The sequence below is a fragment of the Danio rerio genome, chromosome 13 (assembly GCF_052040795.2).
Source record: "Danio rerio strain M-AB ecotype USA chromosome 13, GRCz13ab, whole genome shotgun sequence".
Classification (NCBI taxonomy): domain Eukaryota; kingdom Metazoa; phylum Chordata; class Actinopteri; order Cypriniformes; family Danionidae; genus Danio; species Danio rerio.
Window position 1 is genome coordinate 45,725,212 of NC_141033.1, and position 25,424 is coordinate 45,750,635.

General features: G+C 35.0%; 2 protein-coding genes across 3 annotated transcripts in view; one reads left to right on the plus strand and one right to left on the minus strand.

Annotated features, from left to right (window-relative positions):
* The window catches only part of cdh23 (cadherin-related 23), a 495,141-nt gene that overhangs the window by 355,053 nt on the left and 114,664 nt on the right, over window positions 1–25,424 (plus strand). For both annotated transcript variants that reach the window (XM_087277778.1, NM_214809.1), the window contains 2 exon segments: window positions 786–899; window positions 5,753–5,901. In XM_087277778.1, the coding sequence (XP_087133904.1) occupies window positions 786–899; window positions 5,753–5,901 (263 nt within the window).
* LOC141377054 (uncharacterized) lies at window positions 11,571–25,300 on the minus strand. Its single transcript, XM_087279735.1, has 2 exons — window positions 25,090–25,300; window positions 11,571–13,702 (listed from the first exon to the last, which is right to left on the minus strand). The coding sequence occupies exon 2, from the start codon at window positions 13,687–13,689 to the stop codon at window positions 13,249–13,251; it is 441 nt and encodes a 146-aa protein (XP_087135861.1). The 5' UTR covers window positions 13,690–13,702; window positions 25,090–25,300; the 3' UTR covers window positions 11,571–13,248.

Sequence of the window (25,424 nt, forward strand, 5' to 3'; positions counted from 1 at the left end):
AGACATTTGTGCTGCCCATTACATTACAAACCACAGGAGAGGGCAATTTCTTTATCAGGATAGCACTGCTCATACTTCAGCCTGCAAAGCAAAGGTCAAGATGTTCCTAGATTGGCCAGCCCTGTCATCAGAGATGAACGTTATTGAGCATGTCTGGGGTAAGATGGAGGCATTAATCTCTGGAAGTCCTGCAAGAACATGTTCTTTGCCATTCCAGATGACTTTATTAATAAGTTATTTGAGTCATTGCAGAGATGTATGGATGCAGTCCTCCAAGCTCATGGGAGTCATACACAATATCAGTTCTTTTTCCACTGCACCATGACTTTATATTCTATACTGGACATTATTTCTGTTAAGTGCAAAGACCTTACTGTCCTAATTAAATAATGAAAAATCAAGGCATGGTCATAATTTCTTTTGGTAAAATAAGCGTAATCTACCAGAAGCCACTTCTGATATCAAATGATCTACTAGAAGTCAAGTTATTATTTGTTGTTGCTAAAACTAGGATAGGCGACAAGGCTTTTGTCAGGCAGTGTAAAGCACTTTGAATTACCATTGTGTATTAAATGTGCTATATAAATAAATAATTTCAATAGCATTATATTAATATTTTTAAGATTCTTAAAAAAATATAGTCATAATTTTATCAAACATTCGTATATTCTATGTATTAATGCTTATTTATTACCACATAATTATTCGAAGTTCAAACATTCAAAGTTACTGCACTGAGGTTTGTTTCAGTGATAGCTGAACTTGTGTTTTTTGTGCCCCAATAGCAGGGAACCAGGATGGAAAGTTCAGTGTTGGCTTCCGCACTGGTGTGGTGCGAACCGTGGTGGGCCTGGACCGCGAGACTCAGGCCTCGTACAGGCTAGTGATCGAAGCCATCGGTAAGTTTCCTATAGATGGTAAAACAAATGGTTATGCATATGGTTGTGCACATGTGGTACAATCTTTTTGCAGCTTCCTGTCTGCATGTCATGTAGTTGAAACACGTTGTTGTGGTTTCCTGTTACGTTATGCAGCCTTCAGAAATACAGCAGCTGTTTTAATACCAGTTTAATCAGCTTCTGTGAAATATGCTGCCCATGTTTTTCAGTGATAAGAAATATTAGGTCAGGTTTATTATTATGCTTATTTTATGAGCTTTTAATTATGACTGAAGCAGAAATCTTACAATATTTACAGAGTTTCACACAAAAACCCTCTTACAACTCAGTTTACATAAAAAATATAGATTTAAAGGGATAGTTTGTCCAAAAAATGAAAGCTAACTCATTATTTACTCACACTCAAGTGGTTTCAAACTTTTAAGACTGTATTTCTTCTGTTGACAATAAAAGATGACACTTTGAAGAAAGCCGAAAACCTGTAACCACTGACTTTCATCTATGGAAGTCAATGGTTACAGGTTTTCAACATTATTCAAAATATCTTCTTTTGTGTTCAACATAAAAAATGAAACTCTTAAAGTGCTGGCTGAGTAAATTCACCTTATTTTCTATATGATTATGGGGTTTAAATACTGCATTTTAGTGACTTTTTAAGCACAATTTTTTGCTGGATTATCTTGTTGGATGGCCATCATAACCACACTTTTTGTTGTACCAAAAACATTTTCTAAAGATTTAGAATAAAGAAATATGATTATTTTCATTTAGCCTATTGTCAAATATCAAACCGTCACTAAATACTAACTGATGAAAGTTGAATGTGCTGGCCAACATTCAACTTTCCTCAGTCAGAATTTGGTGACGCCGAATTTGGCACAGCGTGACTCTGAAAGGGAAGTCACGGTGTACTAAATTCGGTGTCCCAAATTCTGTACCAACAGCCAACACATGATTCCGCTTGGTCTTAAAGCCTTTTTTTATGGGCTATTTTTACAATTTTTTATGGCGTAGCAGTCAAAATAGGCAGAAAGGCAAAAGTACACACATCCTTTACTCAAGTAGAACTACAGAGACTCTGTAAAAGTCTATACTAAAAGACTATACTTTTCAACTCAAGTAAAAGTAAAGAAGTATGGTTTGAAATATGTATTTAAGTAAAAAGTATTCATTACTACCTGTTTTAGTTCACGTGGTTAACTACACTGCACATGAAATGTACATCAATACAAAATGACCTACATTTCTATTGGTTTTCGTGAAAATTTTGTTTTCAGTTTTCAGCAATAGCCAAGTAAGTAGTCAAGCAAGATTGCACTACAGTATTGGACACAAAACTAAAATATACTATATGGTTGTTAAGAACAATAAATGCCATACTCGTTCATATCCTCCAAAACGTAATTCTGTAGGCCTTTTTTTTTTAACTAATAAATGTCTTAAATTTAACACTTTGTTTTGTCTAAAACATATTTCAGGTATTTTTTCTTTTGATTAAATAAACAAAATTGAATGTATTTGACTACAAAATATTTTTAGAGTATTTTACTATTTTTTTGTCTGTTTGTTTTCAGAGTATATTTTATTTAACAGATAAAGTTAATAATGCTGTTAATGCATTTTTGCATGATATATATTTTCATGTGATAAATTCCTGATCCTTTGCATTATATTTTTAGTCATAAATCACCTTGTATAAATAATTTATGTTCTAAAATATTTATCCAGCAACAATTCATCTTACAAATTTAAATGAAGACTGCTGTGTATATACAAGTTAAAACTATAAACCAGTGTAAATTCTATAGGCTACTAGGAAATGTGAACTCGTTGTAAACACATCAATAAACGAGTACCGTATTCATAAAGTATTTAATTGCTTTATTTCTTACTGTACAAACGTTGACAAAATAAACACATTGTTAAAGTTTTTTTCCCACAGTATTAGATTGAAAAATTAGAGTAGTACAGTACACCAGTGGTTCCCAACCTTTTGACCCCCTTTTTCCCCAGAAAATATTGTAAGGCCCCCCTCCACAATTAATTATATAATTGCTCATATAAGTTTGCAGTAATGATGACAAAATAAATCAACAATATCTAGATATGTTTATGCACAAATTATGGCCTAATGTTTTCCAGAGATGGTTGCAGCTGGAAGGGCATTCGCTGCGTAAAACATGTGCTTGATAAGTTGGCGGTTCATTCCTCTGTGGAGACCCCAGATTAATAAAAGGATTGAGCTTAAAAGAAAATGAATGAATGATTAAATAAATTACTTATTGCCTAATGTAAAATATAAAAGCAAAACATCAGCAGGCCATTTGAAACTGAAAAATGTAAGCCTTTGGCCTTTAATTTTCTCCTATTTAAAATTCAATAACAAAAAATATCAGTATTCACACTGGGGTATAAGAGGAAAAATAAAATTGGCTATTACAATTTACTACTCTGTCTATTTTGTGGAGGACAGATTACAAGTTCATCCATTTTTGGTCAGCTAGGGCGGTGATTCTCAACCTTTATTACCCCGGACCAGTCTGTGCTTGACAATTTCACTGCGGGGGGAGGGGGGTGTTTCATAGGTTGCTATGCAACCATCAACCCATTTTCTCAGAGGAAAATAAAAATAACGAGCCCGATTTAAAAATGTAAAGAGTAGAAATTACAAATATTTGTGTTAAAATGTCAGGAGTAAAAGTTAAAAGTTGTCAGAAGAAAACTAAATATTGGGGTGTAGTACTGAGGCCAGAAAAATCTACTTTTGTACTTACTTCCTATCTCTGAAAATAGGACAAATGAGCTCATGTATGGGACAAATTCTGGACCTTTGTCAGTGAGAGGTGGGTCTTTTGAACCACCCGAACCACCCCCCCTTTGGCTATAGGCCTTAGGTAAACTATCCCTTTAACTATATTATTTATAATGACATTAGCAAGTTGCATTACCTTTTCAACAACATTTTAATACATTGTACACTATTATCATGTTGTGAGCAAGTTCTGCCAGTGTTTGTCTACTGTGTGTCTTAAAAATGCGGCTGAGACCAGTTTTAGCACAGACATGTGATGTGCTGTTGCTTTGCCACAAATAGTGTTTATTTAAAGATGACTAGCATTTCCATGAAACACCAGTGAAGATGTGAATCATACATGCTGTGTTGTGTTTTTATGTTGCTATCAGGGTTCCATTGTTTTGGAAAACCTGGAGATATCAAATATAATAAATATTAGAATGCATAAGAATATAAAGTACAATAGATTCAGTAAAAGCAGAATGATCATGATATGCAGATGTCTCCATATTGGTGCTTTGCTTTCGTTGCTGTCACCTAACAACAGCTCTAACTAAAAGAGCAGCTTGGTGACGTAAGTGTATCAGGGTTCGAAAGGAAAAAAAGACGTTGTGAACATAAACCAGCTGAGAAGGTGGCAAGGGGGGGACAGTCGAACTTGGGTTCAGTCCAGGCAATTAAACCAAGTGTGAAAGCACTCTTAAAGGCTTATTTAGGTTAACTAGGGTAATGAGGCAAGACATTGTATAATGATGGTTGGTCCTGTAGACAATCGAAAAAAATATAGCTTAGGAGTTCTAATAATATTGACCTTAAAATGCTTAAAAAATTATAATAAATTAAAAACTTTTATTCTAGCCCAAGTAAAGTAAATAAGACTTTCCCCAGAAGAAAAAAATATTATTGGAAATACTATGAAATATTTATTGCTCTATTAAACATCATTTGGGAAATATTTGAAAAAAAAAAAAACAATAATTTTGACTTCAAGTGGATAAAGCTGAACCAGCAGACTGAGGAACAGCTTTTTCCCCAGAGCTGTCTCCCTCCTGAACTCTGCCCCACACTGACTCTTTTGCCCCCCACTGACTCTTTTGCCCCCCCCAATACACCCCCTACTCTCCTCTAACTTAAACTCCTCGCAATAACTGCACTGTTTAACATTTGCACATTTAAAATTTGCACATTCACTGCACCACATTGAACTGTGCATACCCACTGCATATGGGCATATGTAATTATGTACACACCCACTATACATATACACTTGTAATCATGCTTATTTATCTGCATACTACTGATTATTAATAGCAACCTGTACATATATTCATATATTGTAACATATACACTTGTAATCATGTTTATCTATCCCTGTACATATATTCATATATTGTAACATATACACTTGTAATCATGTTTATCTATCTGCACACTACTGATTATTAATAGCAACCTGCACATATATTCATATATTGTAAATCTGTTTATAGCTTATCCAACCTGTATATAATGTTCATAGTACATCCATCTGTAAATATCACCATAGTTTTCTATAACTGCACTTTATAACTTATTCCTGTATCCTGCACTTGCTGCTATTGCACTGCTGGTTAGACCTAAACTGCATTTCGTTGCATTGTACTTGTACATGTGTAATGACAATAAAGTTGAATCTAATCTAATCTAATCTTATAAGTCATCAAACAAAATGTGCTTCAGGGCTAATTGATGTGTCGGTGCTCTTTGGATAAAGGATTCATAAAGATACACAAAATATTTTAAACCCTAGGCACTCTGGGGAAAAAGTAAGTGAAAAAGTTAAAAGGCCTTTATTGACATGGATAAATAATAGGCATGCCAATAAAGGCTTTTTAACTGCTTCACAGATTTTTCGAGTGCCTTAAACTTACATGTTTTTTGTTTAAAGTATGTTAAAATATCTCAAGAACTGTAACCAAGCCTTATGCAAGTATCCTGATCAACTGACAACATTAAACTTTCTGTTGTGTTTTATTTTGACTGAGGGTTTCATGTATTAGCTGTTGTGGTTTTCCTGTAGATAACGGTCCAGCGGGCGGCCGGAGGACAGGCACAGCTACAGTCTATGTGGAGGTGCTGGATGTCAATGATAACAGGCCTATATTTCTCCAGAACAGCTATGAGACCAGCGTCCTGGAGAACATTCCCAGAGGAACTAGTATATTACAGGTACACTTCACTCTCGTTTACTGCATAAAAATATTCTCATTTTTATTTCAGCCAACAGCAATAGAGCTATCACAAAAATCGCACATGGTACTATATTACTAGTGTTTTTATTCGATTGTAAGAAGCATTATATTTGCTGCATCCCAATTCACATACTGTCCATCCTAAATAGTATTCGAAAATAGGATTCGTGTGTTCCAAGTGACAAGTGTGATCCGTGTGTTAAGTGACAAGACTTTTGTCTAAGCAACATCAGACCTTACTGTCCTAATGAAATAATTTAAAATCAAGGCATGATCATGTTTAATTTAGGTAAAATAAGCGCGATCTAGAGGCCTTTGCTTTTCATATAAGCCACTTCTGATAACAAATGATCAACTAAAAGTCAAGTTATTATTTGTTGTTCCTAAAACATAGATAGGCGACAAGACTTTTGTCAGGTAGTGTATATTTGGAAGAAATTTGAAGTGGGGATCCATGCGTACTCTAACTGATGATATTACCCACAATATATTGTGCACTGGACATGTTAACAAACTACAAAAAGTACATACTTATGGAATGTAGGACATGTAAATGTACACTTACATATATATTTTGATGCTTGTTCAAACTACTTATTTAAAGTACACTTAACAACACAATTCTGGAGATCTTATTGGGAAACTTAATTGTCTTATGTTTAGTACACTTAAATTTGTTATGTTAACTTAAACCATTTGTGTTGGGATGACATGAATGAATTGTGTGAAACCCTGCAGTTTTAACAGTGTAGGCAAATTGGGACACATCACCTGTCTTCTATGTTTTTTCTATGATGTCATGTTCCACTGTGCTGTAACCATGATGATCTCTAAACTGCCAACAATTCCATAACAGAGTAACAATGGTGATGCTTCAGGAGTTGTAGAAAGTCAGCAGTACAACTTTCAACAACTTTGAGATTTAAACACTCGTAACCCAAATAATTGACCTAACTAAAACTAAAATTTTCTTACTTACTCTTTTCTTGTAAGTTTAGGATAATGTTGTATGGTAAATCTCTGTTTGAGAAATGTTTTATTTAGATTTCATGAGTTAGTATGTATCATTCACAATGCAACAATGCTATGTTTACTTAAGGTTTTGTCTTGTTTCTAGTGCAAATATCTACAAGTTCCTAAATTAAGAAGCATTTTTTAATTTAGACAAGCCAAACATATTCTTGTTTTCAAAAAATAATAAGTGGAAGTTAAGTGAGGGTTTCCTTAACATAATCTGGCAATGGGGTCAGCTAAATATTCTTGTTTTGGCTTTGAAATAAAAATATTTTGCTGACCACATTGGTAGATTATTTAGCTAGTTTTAAGAAAAAACTTACTTATTTTTTTAAAAATTACTTCTGAAAACAAGAGAGAAATGTATACTTGTCTGAAAAATGCTTTTAATTTAAGAATTTTTAGAAATTTTGACTAGAAACAACTCTAAGAAAAGCATTTTTTGCAATGCATGAATTTCATGAGATTGCATGAATTTGCTGCTATGGGAAAAACCAACATCCTAGCGAAATAACATTATTTGAGCATAAACTGTCATTTAGACATTAAAGGCTAATTTACACTTCTGCACTGATTGAACGGTGTTACCTAAACCTAAGTTTCTATGTTCCCACTGTGCCGTTTCTTTGACTTTAGGCTACTACAAACAATGGTGGCTGAAACTGAGCAGCTCATGTTGAAGCTGGAGCTAGTCAATGTTAAAACCAATATTATTTATAATGAAATCACTCAAACTAAAATGCGGAAGTGTGGCAGGAATGTAAGTGTATGATGTGTATCTTGTCGTTGCATTTTTGGAATGGTGTAAATCAGGGTACTGTGCCGGGTGCATGACAATTCTTAGAGTGTGAAAAAAGCAACAGTGTACACTCAATTCAGAACTATGAATTGTGCTTTATAACAAACAAACAAAAAACAAAACAAAGAATACATTTAGTCCTGATTACTTGGTCATTTTTAAGTCAGAAGCAAAACAAAAAAATGTAATGATATTGCAGTGAAATTTCCAAACATCCTAAACACTGTTATGGATTAGGCTACTGTAAACATGCTTTTTTGTGCATAAACTGACTATTTGATTTAAGGTACTTTGTGGCAAACAGTTTATATATGTTTAATTTAAACAAACAAGTTAAGTTGAACATTACTAATTTTAATTTGGTTGATAAATAATTCAGCTCTTATAAGTTGTTTGCAACCACTTACTTAAAAAAATCCTTTTTACACTCTTTAATTATTTTGAGATATTGTGAAGAGCTTATAAAATGTGTAAAGACGTCAACACATCTGCTGTTTTAATATGCAATGACATTTAGACAGTAACACATTTAAGTCACAAATCAGGCTGTAAACAAACTATTAGCTAAAACTATTAGCGCAATGAACTGCTAATTAGCTGCTTATTAATAAGTAGCAGTTGGGTTAAGGTATTGGGTAGGATTAGGTATGTGGAATAAGATCATTCTTTATTACTACTAATATACAAATAATATCTTAATAATAAGCCAGTAGTAGTTACCTAAACTGAAGTGTTACCCATTCAGACAGATATTTTAACTATATAAACAGACATACATCAGAATCTCCTCCATGGACGTATAATAGTAATGTTGTTAATGACCATTGAGCCAAAATAGTTGTCATTCTTCAGGTAAAACCTCTTAGTCTTCACAGCAGCAGATGAAGTGATGTGATCAACGTCCAGCTGTTTGTAGAGTTGCACACATCATATGATCAGATTTTTGAGTCACATCTTGATTCGATTGACGTTAATGGTGAATGAAATGAGTCGTCTTCCTGTACAGCAGCTGAGACTCTCATTTTTGCATTGATTGTGTTTGTGCACTTATCTAAAGCTCTTTTCTAAAACCTAGTGAGCTGACTACCTATACAGCCTTTACGGGAGGCATAATTTATATATTATATGTGGGAGAATGTCAATCAGTTATTCATTTCAATCAAAGTTTCTTAGAATGTTAACAACTTGGAAACTTCAGCAGCGTCCAACATTATTTTAGTATTTCATTATATATTTTAGTATATGAATATTATACATAAATTATACATAAATTCAGCCTAGCATGTATATTTATTTAAATAAATAAATATTTCGAATATCTCAATCTATCTGTTTATTATTATTCTTTTAATCGTTTATTTTGAGCTGGGTTAATATTATCCTTGCATAACCTTTAATACATGTATAGTTGATTGCTTTTTTTGGTGTAGAATCTGGTTTTATCTATATAATTTTTCGGATACCTCTGTCATTTATTCTTTAGTTTCTCCTTTTTATTTTCACTATTATTTTTGTTGTTGGTATTGTTATTATTAATATTATTATCTAACAACGGTGCCAGGATGTCAAAACTGAGGGGCTGTTTTAATTCCATAGAAGGGGTCAAGATCGGGTGACGGATTTTGGGAGAATACGGGTACACTCTGACCTGTTGCGGGGACCTAATCTCTGGACTATTGTTTCACAATTTTCATAATTTAGTTGCTTTTTCATAATAAAAAAATAGGTAAATTTGTGTTCTGAAGGTTAGAATGACTAGAATGATTTTCAGAAAGGATTGATAGAAAGGATTTTCAGTTTTGGGTGAATTCCAATTCTTTCTGAGAGATCATTGCCCCCTTTTTCCTCTCCATATTGCCAGGCCTGTAACAACCTCATGTATTCTTGTATTGTGTTTAATGCTCACAGTTATATGCTATATATATCATCTACGTCTTATTTTTTGTGTTCCCATAATTTCAAAATAAAATATAAAAAATGTTATAAAAAAAAACAAATAATTATAATAAATTATGTAGATCTGTATGAGTTTAATAAGCAAACTCACTAAAAGTTATTTAGTGCAATGATGCGTTGAAATAAATATAATAAAAACATCTTATATTTAGACTCAAAGGATGACACATTAGCATGTTTAATGATAAAATTGTAATAAAGTATTCATTTTAAAACCACTTTTCTTTGTTTTACCCATTTGTCAGAACAAGAATTTTATTTTATTAAAATTGATAGTCACATATCCTTATATACGAGCAATATCACATGAGTAGCAGTGCTATGTGGCTGTATATCGGCATTGGTGGGAGGCGTGCTTAGTGTCCCACCAGTGATAATATACAGCCACATCACACTGCTATGAGTGTGATATTGCGTTTACAGTTCGACGACATAATTGTGTATAAAAAAGAAAATCAAACACATTGTCAAAACCCTTTTGTTTTAGGAACTACTTTCTTCTGCCAATCATTCACATCTGCAGCTGATGTCAGAACAGCAGAAGCTGTTGCTAATTCACCAACGTCACTTTTCAGAGCTAGTGTTTTAATGATTCTCTAGCGTAATGTATAAAGTGATGACAAAACAGCTGATTTTGCTCACATTTTAATATTATAACACTAAACGTCATGAAATGCCAACAGTCAATTGCAGTTGGGAGATCACAATATTACTATGGTATAAATAAAGCACAACAACATACAAAAGAGAGAGATCGACTTCGAAAGTAATTTATCTGTTTAATAGGGGTGTCAAAATAAATTGTTTCTTTGGTGCACCGCAATCTCACTGTGGTCCTTTGACCTGCTGGCGTGACTTTGCCTCTCCTCTCGGCTGTTACAGCGATACTTCTAAATACAGACACAAGCGTGTGTCTGCAGAGTTTTTTCCACCGCATCTATCATGGATTAGTTGTGATCGCCACTACCGTTTATCAGTGCCACTCATTGTTGAACAGCGTCAGAGCATTAGAGCCAATTGCAGCCCTTGCTGTTAAGCACCTGATCAATCACAGGGGTGTAAGAACTTGCTAGACAAGACTCGTGCAGCAAGCAGGATATTTAAATTAGTTTTTTTACTATAAATGATTGTTTTGTTCTGTGCATGTACTTGAGTTTTAAAAGGTACAGTTTATATATCTGACTGCTTGTATTAAATTACAACATTGTATTACAAATAGCAACTAAATCTAATATATATTCATACATTTTAATGCAAGAATTGCTGTGAAGAAAATATAAAACTGTGTATGGAAAGCATCATCAATGCACTGAGATATCAAATTGAACCGAATCGATGACATGATAGTCATAACCGAACCCAACCGTGAGACCAGTGTAGGTTTACACCTCTACTGTTTCTTAATGATTTGATCAGCTGTAGTTTGAAATTACACTGTTTTTCTCTTAGGGTTTATTATGCGGTCTCTGTCGCCATCTTGTGGATCAGCATCACCAACCGTCTTTGCTCAAAGACAGGCTAATGCCCGCCGATGCGCTGTTTCTCCAAAATTATAAATGTTTTAAAATAGGAACTGTCTTTATGAATAAACTGCATAGAGGCAGTCTAAACGACTACATTCTCAGCTGAAAAAGCCTCAAAAGTACATTATGTTGTCCAACAGCAGCAATATTTGTCAAACTGTAGTAGTGTCCTCTGCTTGTTGCTGTATGTGGGCGGAGTAATACACAAGGGTGAAGAGTTAAGAGACTGGATGACTGCGAACGGCTATTAATATATTTATATATATATATATATATATATATATATATATATATATATATATATATATATATATATATATATATATATATTTTTTTTTTTTTTTAATTGCTTATAAATCTCATTCTGACAAATGGGTAAAACCAAGGAAAGTGGTTTTCTAATTAAACATGCTAATATGTACATAAGATTTATTTTTCAGTGTATTATTGCACTGAACAACTTTAAGTGAGTTTATTCTGTAAATTAGCTTAAAACTGTATATTAATCATGATGTTTTGTTCAGAAGAAAATTTAGCAGCAGGGCTTGACATTAACTTTTTTGATCACCAGCCTCTGTGGCTAATAGATTTCCAACAGCCTCTCGCTATTTTCACTAGCCATACTTTTCTTGTTAGGGAATATATATTTTATATGCATAAATTTGACTTTGACATGCTAAAATGACTTAATTTAAATATTGTGCAATGTCCACTTGCCTTCTCATTCATTTAACTTGTGTGTATTGTGTATTGGCTTGCTCGCTGTGCATGAGCAAATGGGTTGTGTCGCAATGCAATCAGTTTTTATTTCACATGACTTTTCAGGGCTCAAAATTAAGGATTTATGAAAAAATGTATCTCTGACCACACCAAATAAGCATTTCTTAGCCACATTTTTTCATGTGTCAAAACAAGGAAAATATAGCTTTATAGGTGCACTTTTTAACAAAAAAAATAAATAAATTCTTCAAAAAAAAAAACATTACATTTTAAAAAAAGAATCATTGTCCAAGATCACCAGTTAACTACACATAAACGGGGAGTAATCTCCCATTAAAGCAATGTTATTGTAAAAAATATAAGTAAACCAAATTAACAAAAATAACTGTTAGCGAAAGAAAGCAGGTGAAACATACCCGTGTTTGATAATGAAAGGATGTTCACGTGCACATGGTTAATATAGGCCTGTTAATAATCTGTTCAAAGAATAATTAAAATGAAAGCAGTGACTGCTGCTTCTTACAAAAAAATATGTGTATTTATTTATTTATTTTTTATCTTGAGCTCTTGAAACAGCAGGACTGTCTGTGGGTGAACGATCATCGGTCATTGTGCAGTCTATAGTCTATTTCAAAAGGATTGCACCAGCTTCCTCTAGGCATGGTTGCTCTGTGCAAGAAAACAAGTGAGCGTGTGTGCTTTTAACAGTCACACGCATCACATCACTTAAGCGTGCGAGTGATCATCCTGTCATCCGGTATTTACCTTCTTTTTTTTGCTGTTTTGCTCGCGCGAACACAGTTATTTTTGTTAGTCTTGCTGCTTCTTGACTCTAAGATCACATTTGCACAAATTTTGGGCCATGCTTAAGAAAAATACACTTTGTAGCAGATTTCCAACCAGCCATAGTGGCTATTGGAGGTGTCTGTCTAAACCGCCAGAGCTGAAATCTACCCACATTTGGCAGGTGTTAATGTAAAGCCCTGTTTAGCAGAACTCGTTTCCATTTTTAGGGGTGGGGGGTGGACTAAAGCTGTTTTACTCTTTGATTGTTTTGATGCCAAAGAAAATGCAATTTAAGACACTTTTAAATACAGGCTCAAAAATATAGATACAATAATTAAATCTGTTTAAATCCTTCAAATCTGCCTGTTATGCATTTTTATGATTGTAACTGAATAACATGGTAATCTTAACAACATGACTCGAGTTTTCTGTGACACATGGAGTTGCTGCCTATGCAGTGCACATCAGATCACTCTATATTGACAGTGCACCAAAAGTCAGCCCACTAAGTTTTTTCCAGCAGAGCTCATATCTCAGTGGCGTACAGCAGCAAAGATGGTATAGTAATATATGTGTGGGAGTCATTTGTTTTTGACTCTGTGACTGGAATCGACTCTGATTGTTTCCTGCTCTGGGCCACGTATGGCTGAACGGGCCTTCTGAATGCTGGAGCAGAGGAAAACGATTGCCTCATAGAGCCCAAACGCTTCCACAGCTTCAACTGGGGCTCGCTAGACAGATTCTGCCCACACGAGAGACCATCCACCGGACCACAGTCTCCATCCACGCCCCAGGAGCCTCCAGACCAGCAGCCCACCGCCAGAGAGATCACTAAACCCCCGAATAGAATGAAGAGACACACCACGATGATGATGGTCAATAGCGGATGGTGAGGATCCAGAGGTGGAGGCGGTGTGGAGTTGGGAAGTGAGAGATTGGAGATGGACAGATTGAATGGAACTTCCATGTCGTTCCTGAATCTGTAGAGATGCAAAAACAGAGTTAAATCTGGGTCGTGCAGAGGGCGATCTAGTGGAGATGGAGGTGTTTTTTTTGTAGCAGTCTAGGTTCAAGTCTGTGCAGAAGTGTGAATGTGTGCTTGTGAGAGATGCATGCAACATGCAAGGATGTGGTTGACAGGTGTGTGTGTGTGCATGTGTTTTGCTTTAGAAGAAAAATGTCTTTAATATTTAAAAGAAAGTATTAGTGTGCTTACATGCATGATCTACTCTGAACTCAATATTTCGAGCTCAAAGCCCTCGTCTTGAACAGCATGCACTGTAAAAGATACTGGGTTCCACACAATTCCTTCATTTTGTCCTAACTCAAATCGATTAAGTTAAATTTATTGTTTTCAAAATTGAAGCAGATTTAGCATAAAACAATTAAGTTATGCCCAAATAACTCATTTAAAATAAGTAGTTTGTACAAGTAGCAACAAGTCATTGTTTTGAGTGTGTCATATACTGTACACCGTCTTGGGAGATAGGAAGGGGGACAGGTGTGCTTCAGCCCGGTTCAAGGCAACTGTACATAGTGTGAGTATGCCCGAAGGCCCCGTTTAAATGTTTTAGTTTTAAAGCGCATACGTTTTGCTACGGTTTTGCCATTCGTCCACACTACCCCGGAGTTTTCAAGCACCAAAAATGGAGCATTTTGAAAACGTTGGAGACCGTATTCATTTTAAAAACACCGCTGCTCTGTGTTAGTGTGGATGGGGGAAAACGGAGATGAGTGAATGCGAGATGGATGGCTGCAGACATTCGACTATCTGATTGGGGCTTTTTCCCCAACATTAAGTGCACAAAGTTTAGTCTTGCATCCTCTCCTTGTAAGTTCAGATTTTGCAAATTTGATATGAAAAACAAACTCCCGAGGACATGTCGGGTAGGAAGCAGTGTACTTTATAACCTCATTCACATCACCCTGGCCAAGTTGTTTCACTTTCTTAACAATCAAATGAAAACATGATATAACGGAAATGCCTAATTTCATTTTGATATTAACTCTAAAAATATTGAGGCATTGTGTAGCTCATATTTTAGACCATCATCTTTACTGTATGCATATTTATAACAAAACGGAGCCTATAACATTACTGCCTCCTTTCATTTTAAGTGGAACATATGAAACATACCCTGTTTCTTTTGCTGAATATTAAATGATGACAGAACTTTCATTTAAGTCTGAACTGTTCCTTTAAATTGCTAACACTTGCCAAACCCCCTAATGTCTCCAGAGCCTCATCTGATCACATCCTTCTACAGATACACAGCAGTGGTTTGTGGTGGTGTGATTGCACACCTACACACACACACACACACACCCCCGTATCATCTTCACCATCACACAGCTCTGACTGCTTCTCTGCAAAACTATTAGAATGACGGAGACGTTTCTCTAAAGAAATGTCAAGTAAGGTCAACTTATAGTAGATTCTTATTGCACTATATCGATTACAGATTAGACTCTGACTCACCAAAAAACACAACCTAAGGTCAGAAAAAGTACATGAATAAGCCCCTACAAAATGTACGTGATATCATGCTTTGGCTGTGTCTGGAAATGTCTTGCGCCGGTTCATTATGCATCACATGTTTGAACCTCATTTTCACAGTCACTTCTCAGCATCAGCATTATTCTCTTAAGGGTCACTTACTGTCATGACCAAACTACTGTACAACCCGTGAATTTTAATGCACTGTACAATTAAAGTTACAGTACAACGCAAATGCAACAAATATCAAAACAGCACTGGATAAAAGTTGTTTTTAGTGACAGTATCGGTCACACTTTACATTAAGGTTTCATTAGTTGATGTATTTACTAACATTAACTAATTATGAACAATAATTGTACAGACGCTATTAATCATAGTTCAACATTTACTAATGCATTATTAAGATCCAAATTCATGCTTGTTAACATTACTTATTCCCCACCATGAACTAACAATGAACAACTGTATTTTCATACAGGGCCGGATTAAGAATAAAATATTTGATTATTATATATTTTTCTATTTTATTAATATAGACCTGTAAGAAAGCTACAAAATTAGGTAATGACATAATATCAAAAATCAGCAAAAAACAAAAAACATTTGCAATACTTCCTAAACTAGTGCTTTATAGTAAATACGTTAAATAGGGGTTTACCTTTAATAAGTTTCTTTCAAACTTTAGCTGACTATGACTCCCTATTGATAGCATATCTTTAAAATCCATGTGTTAAATATCCAAAATATTGTGGTCTTCTGAGTTACAGAAGGCTAGCATCCTTATTTTATTTTTATTTATTTTTTGCATCAGATATATTGTCTGATGAAATCCAGTGCCAAAATTTCATTCCTCCTTATTATTTTTTAAAAGGTCAAAGTAAACATTCATAAAAAAGTACATATAAACTAGTTCAGTAAGACTTACTGTAAAGCACAGTTGAGTGTATTTACTTGAGATACATACTCCATGATGGACATTTTGATAACTGTCTGTGTAGGCTATTTGATTTGTTCGCACACTGTCTCGGTTATATTATGTGATGGAAAATCATGCAGGCACGCGTCGTTTTTTTTTTTTTAGTCCAGCAGTAACCACTGCGCAGCTGAGACTGCGCTTCAGTTATGAGTCCATTCAGCATGATTCCACCTATCTCAGCTTCTGTTACTACATGTACATTACTACTGTTACTACATGTGTCTTTTTGTTTTACGATGAGCTTGGTTAGCCCGCCTTTGAGTAGACAGTTCTCAGGGTAGTGCTGAAATAAAGGGAACATGAGAAAATTGGGTATTCTGATCACCATTATGGGTGACTAAAACAGGGCTATTCAATATTCTGATTGGGCTACAGCCACTCTGACCCAGAGTTTAGCACCAGCGTCACTGTTTTTGAACAGCAGCGAATCGAAAGGAATACTTACATTAGAGGCGTTTTACGCCGTCATGTCGCAAATTAATTCTTCAGCCAATCAAGGGCCCCTTCTTCTGTGGGCCCTGCGGTTTCAGCCCCATCTAGCCCTTACGTTAACCCGGCCCTGTTTTCAAAAATTAACATGAACAAATCTTGTAATAAATGTGTTGTTTGTTGTTTATCATGTTAGCATTAACTAACATTAACTAATACAGTCTTGTTGTAAAGTGTTGCCAGAATATCTTTAATATTTGTGCTTTTTTCTTATTATGCACTGACAGATAAATGTAGAACAAAAAAAGCATCTATACTAAAGATTAATTCTCTGAAAACAATCTCATAACATGCATAGTTGATTAAATGCTGGCAGCTACTGTAGCTGATGGCACATGGTCGCCCACTGAAGCTAAGCAGGGCTGCACCTGATCAGTACAGATGGCAGACCACATGGGAAAGCTAAGTTGCTGCCGGTAGTGATGTTAGTGAGACCAGCAGGGGGCGCTCAACCTGTGGTCTGTGTAGGTCCTAATGCGCCAGTATATTGATTCTACTCTATACTGCTCAGTAAGCGCTGTCTTTCTGATGAGATGTTAAAACCGAGGTCCTGACTCTTTGTGGTCACTAAAAATCCCAGGATGTCCTTTGAAAAAGAGTAGGGCTTCAACCCCGGCATTCTAACCAAATTTGCCCACTAGCCTTTGTCCATCATGGCCTCATAACCATTCCCATATTATAATTGGCTTCATCACTCTCCTCTCCACCAATCAGCTGTGTGGTGTGTGGTCTGGCGCAATATGGCTGCCATCGCATCATTCAAGTGGATGCTGCACCCTGGTGGTGAATGAGAAGATTCCCCCCCAATGTGTAAAGCGCTTTGAGTGTCCAGAAAAGTGTTATATAAATGTAAGGAATTATTATCACTATTAATTGAATAGTTCTTCCAAAAAGGGAAAAAGTATATATAATTTGGTCGCCATTCATATATTATTTGGCTACGTTTATGAGTTTCTTTTGTTCTGTTGAGCTCAAAAGGAGTTATTTTGAAGCATGTTGAAAATGGGTTACCACTGGCATCCATGGAAGGGAAATATACTATGAAAGTCAGTGGATAGCAGTTTTCAACAATAAATGAATAACAGAACAAATGAGGGTCAGAATGATGACCAATTTGTTATTTTTAGGTGAACTATCCCTTTAATTTTTGGAATATGTTTATGGGAAAAAGATTGCTTTAGGATGTGATTTTTACTTTTTTGCTGAGTGTGCAAAGTCTGAATCAACATGCAGTTTGATTTATTTGATCACAGAACTGTAGAACTCTTACTGGAAAGTAAGGTTAAATACTGTAAATACAAACAGGTAGGGTAAATGCATTTGCTAAGCTTTCACATCTGTTTGTGTATTCGTGTAGTAGAATACATTTCTGGCCAACATTGCTTCTTTAAATAAATCAGAAACAGCATTTGACATTAAAATATTGTTGAATGTAAAAATACTCACTACACTGAAAAAAATAAACTACTTATTTTTAATGAGTTGAAACAACACAGATTTTTTGGGGAAAACTTATTGTTTTATATTCAATCCACTAAAATTTGTAAAAACTATTAAGTTAACTTAATCGATTTGTGTTGGGACAAAAACATAAAGGAATTATGTGGATGTGCATTTTTCAGTGTAAGTGAGCAGTCAGATGATGAATGTGGCTGGTTGGTTTTCTTTTTGCTAGCTAAATTGAGTCTGTTAAAATAACTCTCAATCTACAGTTCCTGAAACACACACAGTCTAGCAGGCGAGTCACCAATTACTCTGCTTCTCTGCTTCTAAAGGCCAGCATGTTAAATTCTGAGCACACCGTGTGTGACTTATCGCTTTGCTGAAAACACACTGAGACATGAAATTATTCTTCATCTTAAATGCCACAAACAGGATGAAAAGGCCACTCAGACGAGAACTATTGTTAGTGAAACACTTCATTAGTTACCGCGGATCTGCTAAATGCATTTATGCACACATCATCATATTTATGCGTTGCTCAAGCAGGCAATCTTTTGTTGCTCATTCTATTTGGTACACTAGGTGTATTTGGTTATTTTTTTTGTGGGTCAACGATGAAAAGGGCTTTTCAAGCTTCCGCATGATAAAAGTGTAATACAGCTTTGATTTTTTTTACTCCTATATTGTGCATTAGAATGTAAATTAATGTTATTTTTCTGGATCAAAAAATCAAGTCAATTTACCCAGGTAGCAAAGATTTCTGGCCCAGATTAGGCATAAAAATGCCACAGCAGGTATTCATCTGGCACTGCATACAATATGTGGGCCAAACATGGCCCTGGTTTGGCAGAGGTGGCTCTGTCTTTAAGGCGGACAAAACTAGGGCCTGATGTAAAATGTAGTGTTTGGCCCAGATGTTAATTTATATGTGGGCCACATACGTTTGGTCTATCTTGACCCACATTTAAAACACATTTTTATTATTTTCAAATAAAGAAAAAAATTCTACCAATCAGGTCGCTTTGAGAAAAAACACGCCCATAGCCCACCTAAAGCGCAATGGTTCATGGGTTTATCAGTTCAATTGCAGTGACACAACAACATATCAGGCCCAGTTCAGTCTCAGTTATGGGTTATTAACTTGGCTGAGACTTGGCCTAGATATGGTCCATGTTTGGCCCTTGTCTGGAAGACAGACTTGGTCCCCCTCCTCAACCGTCCTCCTCCCCTGTCAGCTGTTCACTTTCAGTTTCTTCCGTGACTACCCAACCCTCTTCACTTTCGTCCGCGACACCCCTCCGCTCTTCACTTTCATCTTTCATCCAACGATACATGCCAGATCTGTTACCCTGATCTGTTCCGGGACCTCGCAATTCACAAACTAGGCACTGCATGTACCGTAATTCTCTCCAGTATGTGGGCCAAGCAAAAGCTGATTGTGTGGGCCAGAGCTGGGCCAGAGATATTTTGCCATGTGGGTGTATAGATACACATCACTAGCATTTATTTAACATGATCTATCAAACTGATTGCTACTAAGTGTTATCACAGCATTGACCACGTTCATATTTTTTGATTAATGAGCTGTATTTCAGCTTCATCCGTGTCTGTCTCTATCACTGATGTCTGTTTATCTGACATAATACATAAGAAGCAGACACACACATGGGAGCGGTGGGCGGGGAGAAGCAGCTCATTTGCATTTAAAGATAGAGGCTACAAAAACAGCTACACTGTACTCAGACACTAAAATGTGCAGATTCTGAAGGCTATAATAAATTATATTATGGGTATTTTGAGCTAAAACTTTACAGACACATTCTGGTGACAAAAAAAGTTTATCGTACATCTTGTAAAAGGTAAAACAGGTGCTCTTTAAAGTTAGTTTCATTTATTCAAATGCTTGGGGTCAGCACAATTTATAAAATTTTCTAATGCTCATTAAGAATGCAATTGTTAGTAAAAATAAAATTTAAAAACTATAATTTTAATATATACATATATATTTTTGTATTTGTGTATCTAATAACATGATGGCAAAGCTGAATTTTAAGCATCATTGCTCCACTTTTCAGTGTCACATATTTTTCCGATAACATTTAAAATATGCTGCTCCAGAATGCTTTCATATTGCCAGTTTTGAAAAGTTATGTTGTCAAGTACTACTTGATTGACATTGTTTTGACCACGGACAATATAAAAATGGTTTGGGCTGTGCTAAATGGAAGTCCATGCTGGTTTATGCTGGCTAGCTCAGGTTTGGTGCTGTTTCCCAGCAAATGAAAAAGTAAAATCCCTTGTAATGACACCAGCATCCAAAACACATCACATCCCAGTGTTTTTAACATTTATTATCCAGCTATTTCTTTGTGGTTCAACTTTACACTGTAAAAAATTTGACCTTAAATTCACAGTAAATTACTGGCTAATAATTGCATTACTTTCACAGTAAATTACTGTATGTAAATTCACAGTAAATTATTGTGAGGTAGTTCACAGTAATTTACTGTGGTTTTGTCACATTAAATTATTGTGAAATTACAACCATATATTGTAACTTTACAGTAGATAATAAAGTCCGTTGCTGTAATTTCACAGTATTATCTTGTAGAATTAACTATATTTTACTGTGAATTTGCAAAACGATTACTGTGATTTAGCAGTAGGTTGCAGTTTAAATACCTGATTTAACTGCAAAGTTACAGTTATATCCCGGATTACTGTAATTTAACAGTTTGGTGCTGTAAAATTTCAAAGCAATTTTAGGTCACACAAAAATGAAAATTCTATCTTGATTTACTTACCCTCAGGTTGTTCCAGCTCTGTTAAAAATGATTTTTTTTGTTAAACACAGGAATAAAAAAATCAAATATTCCTGAGGATGCGTAAATGACGACAGAATCTTCATTTTTGGGTGATCTGAAAAGACTCTAAAATCAAAATAAAAACAAACACACATACATTTTACAGATTTATTTAACAGCTTAATGACATCTGTGTAAACATTTCAGAAAACTTTCAAAAGGTGAAGGTGAAGCCTCAAAAAATACTATAAGAACATAAGAACAAAAAAATCTGACATCATATGTAGCATACATATAAAAAGCAGTGCTTCAGAGTGCGCTCTCTCTCATTATATATATATATATATATATATATATATATATATATATATATATATATACACACACACACACACACACACACACACACACACACGAGAGAGAGAGAGACAAAACTTCTTGCTAAATTAGGCAGTCGTCTGTTCAAGGTCAATCATTTTCCTGATAATTTTACACACTTGCTGGTTGATGTGTCTTCTCTGCTTCTTTGACTTCGTCTGTCTTCCATCTCCAAACTGGTGCCCAAAAAGCACCTATAAGCAAAAGGGCAGACAAACAGTTAGCTTCATACAACACTACTGGGACACTACTGCTGCACTACAGAGCAAAATTACTGTAGCTCAGTTTGAACATGCTGACAATACTGTAGCTCAGTCAAACTGCAATCATTTAAACAAAAACATCTGAAAAACATTTCCATCACAAACACACAATCAAGAACAGTCCAACAACAAATAGTGGTTTTAATGACCTAGGCAGAGCATTTTAAAACAGTTGATTTGATTTACACCTTCTGTTTACAGACTATAATCTAATGCTGGGTTCACACTTATTGCAAAGTTAACACATGCATCACAGTACTTGCTCTTGAATACTAGCAGGATGTTTCTTGCATCAAGCTAATTTTTCATAATTTAAATATTAGGAAAATTTTGCAAAAAAACTTGATTGAAGTGATACACCACTTGAGTTGTATTCATTTCAATCAAGTTTTTTGCAAATATTCCAAATATTTTTCAACGTTTTTTGAGTTTCACTTAATTTGTGCTGCCCAGTAAAAATTTCCCACTATTTATGCATTTGCAATGACTTGCATGTAATCCACTCACCTGAATAGGTAACTTCACATATGGTATAAGAACTCCATCCTTTTAAAGACAGCTTCCCCTCTGGTCTCCAGCACAGACAAACAAATTGTGTCTGCAACACGGCCCTTTATAACAAGGGGACAAGGGAAGTCATGACTTGTGCTCCTATACATTCCTTGTTTAACCCCCCCAAAACAAGCCCTCAGTTACAATATTTATTGTTGACATTACCTTAAATTCCAGAGTGCAAAAGGCATCTTCAGCATACTTCAGTTTCAGACCAGATCCAAAGTCAGTTGTGAAATCCAGGTGAGGTCCCATGACCACTCGACCCTCCGAGTCCAAGGAATGAGACTAAAAGGGGGAAAGAAGGACTAAATTAGAGGTGTTTGTGAATAATTAATTTTTTTTGTAGAAAGAAAGTTGACATTTCATGCTCTGCCTATTAAAAACCAAGCAAACAAACACACATGCCCAGTAAAATTGCTAATAAAAATAAAAACTATAGTTTAAAAAAATCTTTGTCTAATATTTACTACTACTGGAGGTACTGGTGGAACTTCTGGAAGAAGAAAAAGAGTTTGTACAAGAAACTGCTCACAACAAATTTGTGAAAAACTTGACATTTAAAAATCAAATAAAAATGAGAAAGGCATCAACATTACCTTTAATAATCAAGAGAGGGGTGATTGGTAGCATCAGTGTTTCAACATCAATGGCTGTGGCTGCAAAAAAATATGAATATAATAAGAGTAGAATAAGACTCAACCTAACACACGCACACACATACTCTATATATATATATATATATATATATATATATATATATATATATATATATATATATATATATATATATATATAGGTTTAGATTGTGATAATGAATTTAGGTTATATTTGTGTGCTCAGAATTTACACTCACCTCACACTTCAGCTATTTTCAGGTACACCTGAACACCAAAAAAAAAATCTACAGTTAGTGACAATATACAATTAGTTCTCATTAGTAAATGTTAGCACTGCATTAACACCAGTGAGAAATATACAATATGTACTGTGTTAGTGTTAGTTTAAAAGAATACAACTGAATTGTATTATAAGCCTCATTTAATAAAACAGTTAAGACTTGTTTCATAATGAGTTTAGTTTATTTAAATAACTTAACGTTAACGTTACAGTGAACAAAATTAACGTACATGATGGTGACTAACCGTAACGTTAACTTAAGTGAAGGCCAGAGCTTACCTTAACTTTAGTCGTTTCACCTTTACTTCAGTCTTGTACTGAAACAGAAAATGCAGTTAACAAGAAGTTAATTAAAGAAAATTCCTTTTCTTATTTCAGGAACTAACGTTAACGTTATGCTAATACCTCAGAAAACACTACAATCACCATATGGCGTCGTTAATTTCTTGTTTTAAAAAAAAGGCGCGCTTAAACCCTGTACGTGCGAGTACAACTGAAGTACTCGGTAAATTCCTGTTAAATGACATGCACTATACAGAAATACATATACAACAATCATTTAACGGACAAAAGTCGTATTTTAACACTTACCGAGGATGAATCCGTTGGGCGAAGAGACGAGGCAGGCGTTGTCTGTGGTGATGGCGCTTGTTTGCGGTCGAGTCCAGTCAGTTCTGTTAAATGAATCGGCTCCTTTAAGTGAACTGTAAAGAGTCGAATTCGGCTCCTTTAAGTGAACAGTAAAGAGTCGAATTCGCCTGAAAACGATTCCGTTTTGTATAATATTGTAAGACGCAAACATATAATTCATTAATATTTCATCATATTGCTTGGTTCGTGTACTGCTTGTACACGAATTGCTTGTTGATGACTATGAGCTCATGAACACGTCTGATAAAATATCTGAATCTGATTCAATTTCACACGAGTCCTGAACCGAAGCAGTGCAAAAGTAATATATTGATTGAAATATAAAGTTAATTATTTTCTTCGCCATTCAAAATATTACATATCTCTGATTTTAACAATAAGAATAAAGTTCGTTTGGAGTGTATTGAGAAGTATTATTTTTTCCTCCCAGGATTCATTTTGCACCAAGCTGCATCAAGCTGTAATGGTGGATGAGAAGGCACATAATATTATAAATATTGCTTGTAATATGTAATGAAATAAAGTTTTAACACTTTTTCATGCGAGAATGTAGTTCTTCAAAACTCAAATCTGTGGACTGTTAGTAAAGATTGTGTGTAATTTTAAGTGTGTTTTGCCGGTAGCGGAGATCTATGACCTCCAGGCGGTAACGGCGCTCATTACTCATGTATCCGCCGAGAGGCGCCTGTCTTCAGGCTAGACATTATTGGGACAATTGCCCCGTCTTCGATGGCTCTATATGCGTCCGAAAATGAAGTTTTAACTGTTTTTCATGCTAGAATGTAGTTGTTTAAAACTCTAATCTGTGGTTTATTTATATAGATAAAAAAAAAAAATTATATATATATATATTTAATTCTAAATGAAAGATTAGTGACCTCCAGGCGATGACAGGTGCCCAATACTCATGAAACCGTCTAAAGCAGACATTTACCCTGACATTGAAATAATTGTTGGCTGTTTAACAGTCTTTGGTTCATTAATTAATTACTTTTTATTCCAGTTTATTGTGTTTTGGCTAAGCACACAGTTGTTCATTAAATATTATTTCCTATTCTATGTTAACTGTATAAAATTAAATAAAGGTGCAGTACAACCAAAAAGATGTTGGTAACCAAATCGTTTTGGGGGCTATAACATTCTGTTATTATCTGTTAAAAGTTCATTTGTATTAATTTCTACGTTGAATTAAAAAAGGTTTGAATTTCTATAACTAACATGCAAAAGATATAGCCCTTTTCACAGTAATTTGCTGTAATCACGCTACCTGCTGTAATTTCACAATAAAATTATGAATACAACATATTACTGTGAATTTTTCAGTTAAATACTGTGAAGGGATACTAATGTAATTTACTGTGAAAAATTACAGTAACTTGTTGTGAAAACCTGAAAATTTTTTACAGTGTACCTTCAGCGTTGGGTGCAGTTTGTAGCTCCTTCAAAATTCCCCTTGTTTCAAATCACGTTGTTACCAAGAAGTGTTGGAGATGAGATGCTGGAAGATGGGGATCAGAATGTATATTATCCGTTCAGAGCCTCTCAGTTTCTCTGTATTTTTTTTGTATGATTTGCGTTCAGCAGACCATGACGCGTGTTTCATGAGCTACAAAACTCATTGTGAGGCAAACTCATAGGCTGAAGTTTTAACCCCCCCATGTGATGGTATGGTCCAGTCTGTGTGCTCTATTCATCTTTCTCCAACAGACCCCCTCACAAACTCCTTTCTCCCTCCTCCTCCTCATC

Bases quoted from the DNA above. Each gene is read 5' to 3' on its own strand.
- LOC141377054 (XM_087279735.1), bottom strand. From the start codon at position 13,689: ATGGAAGTTCCATTCAATCTGTCCATCTCCAATCTCTCACTTCCCAAC.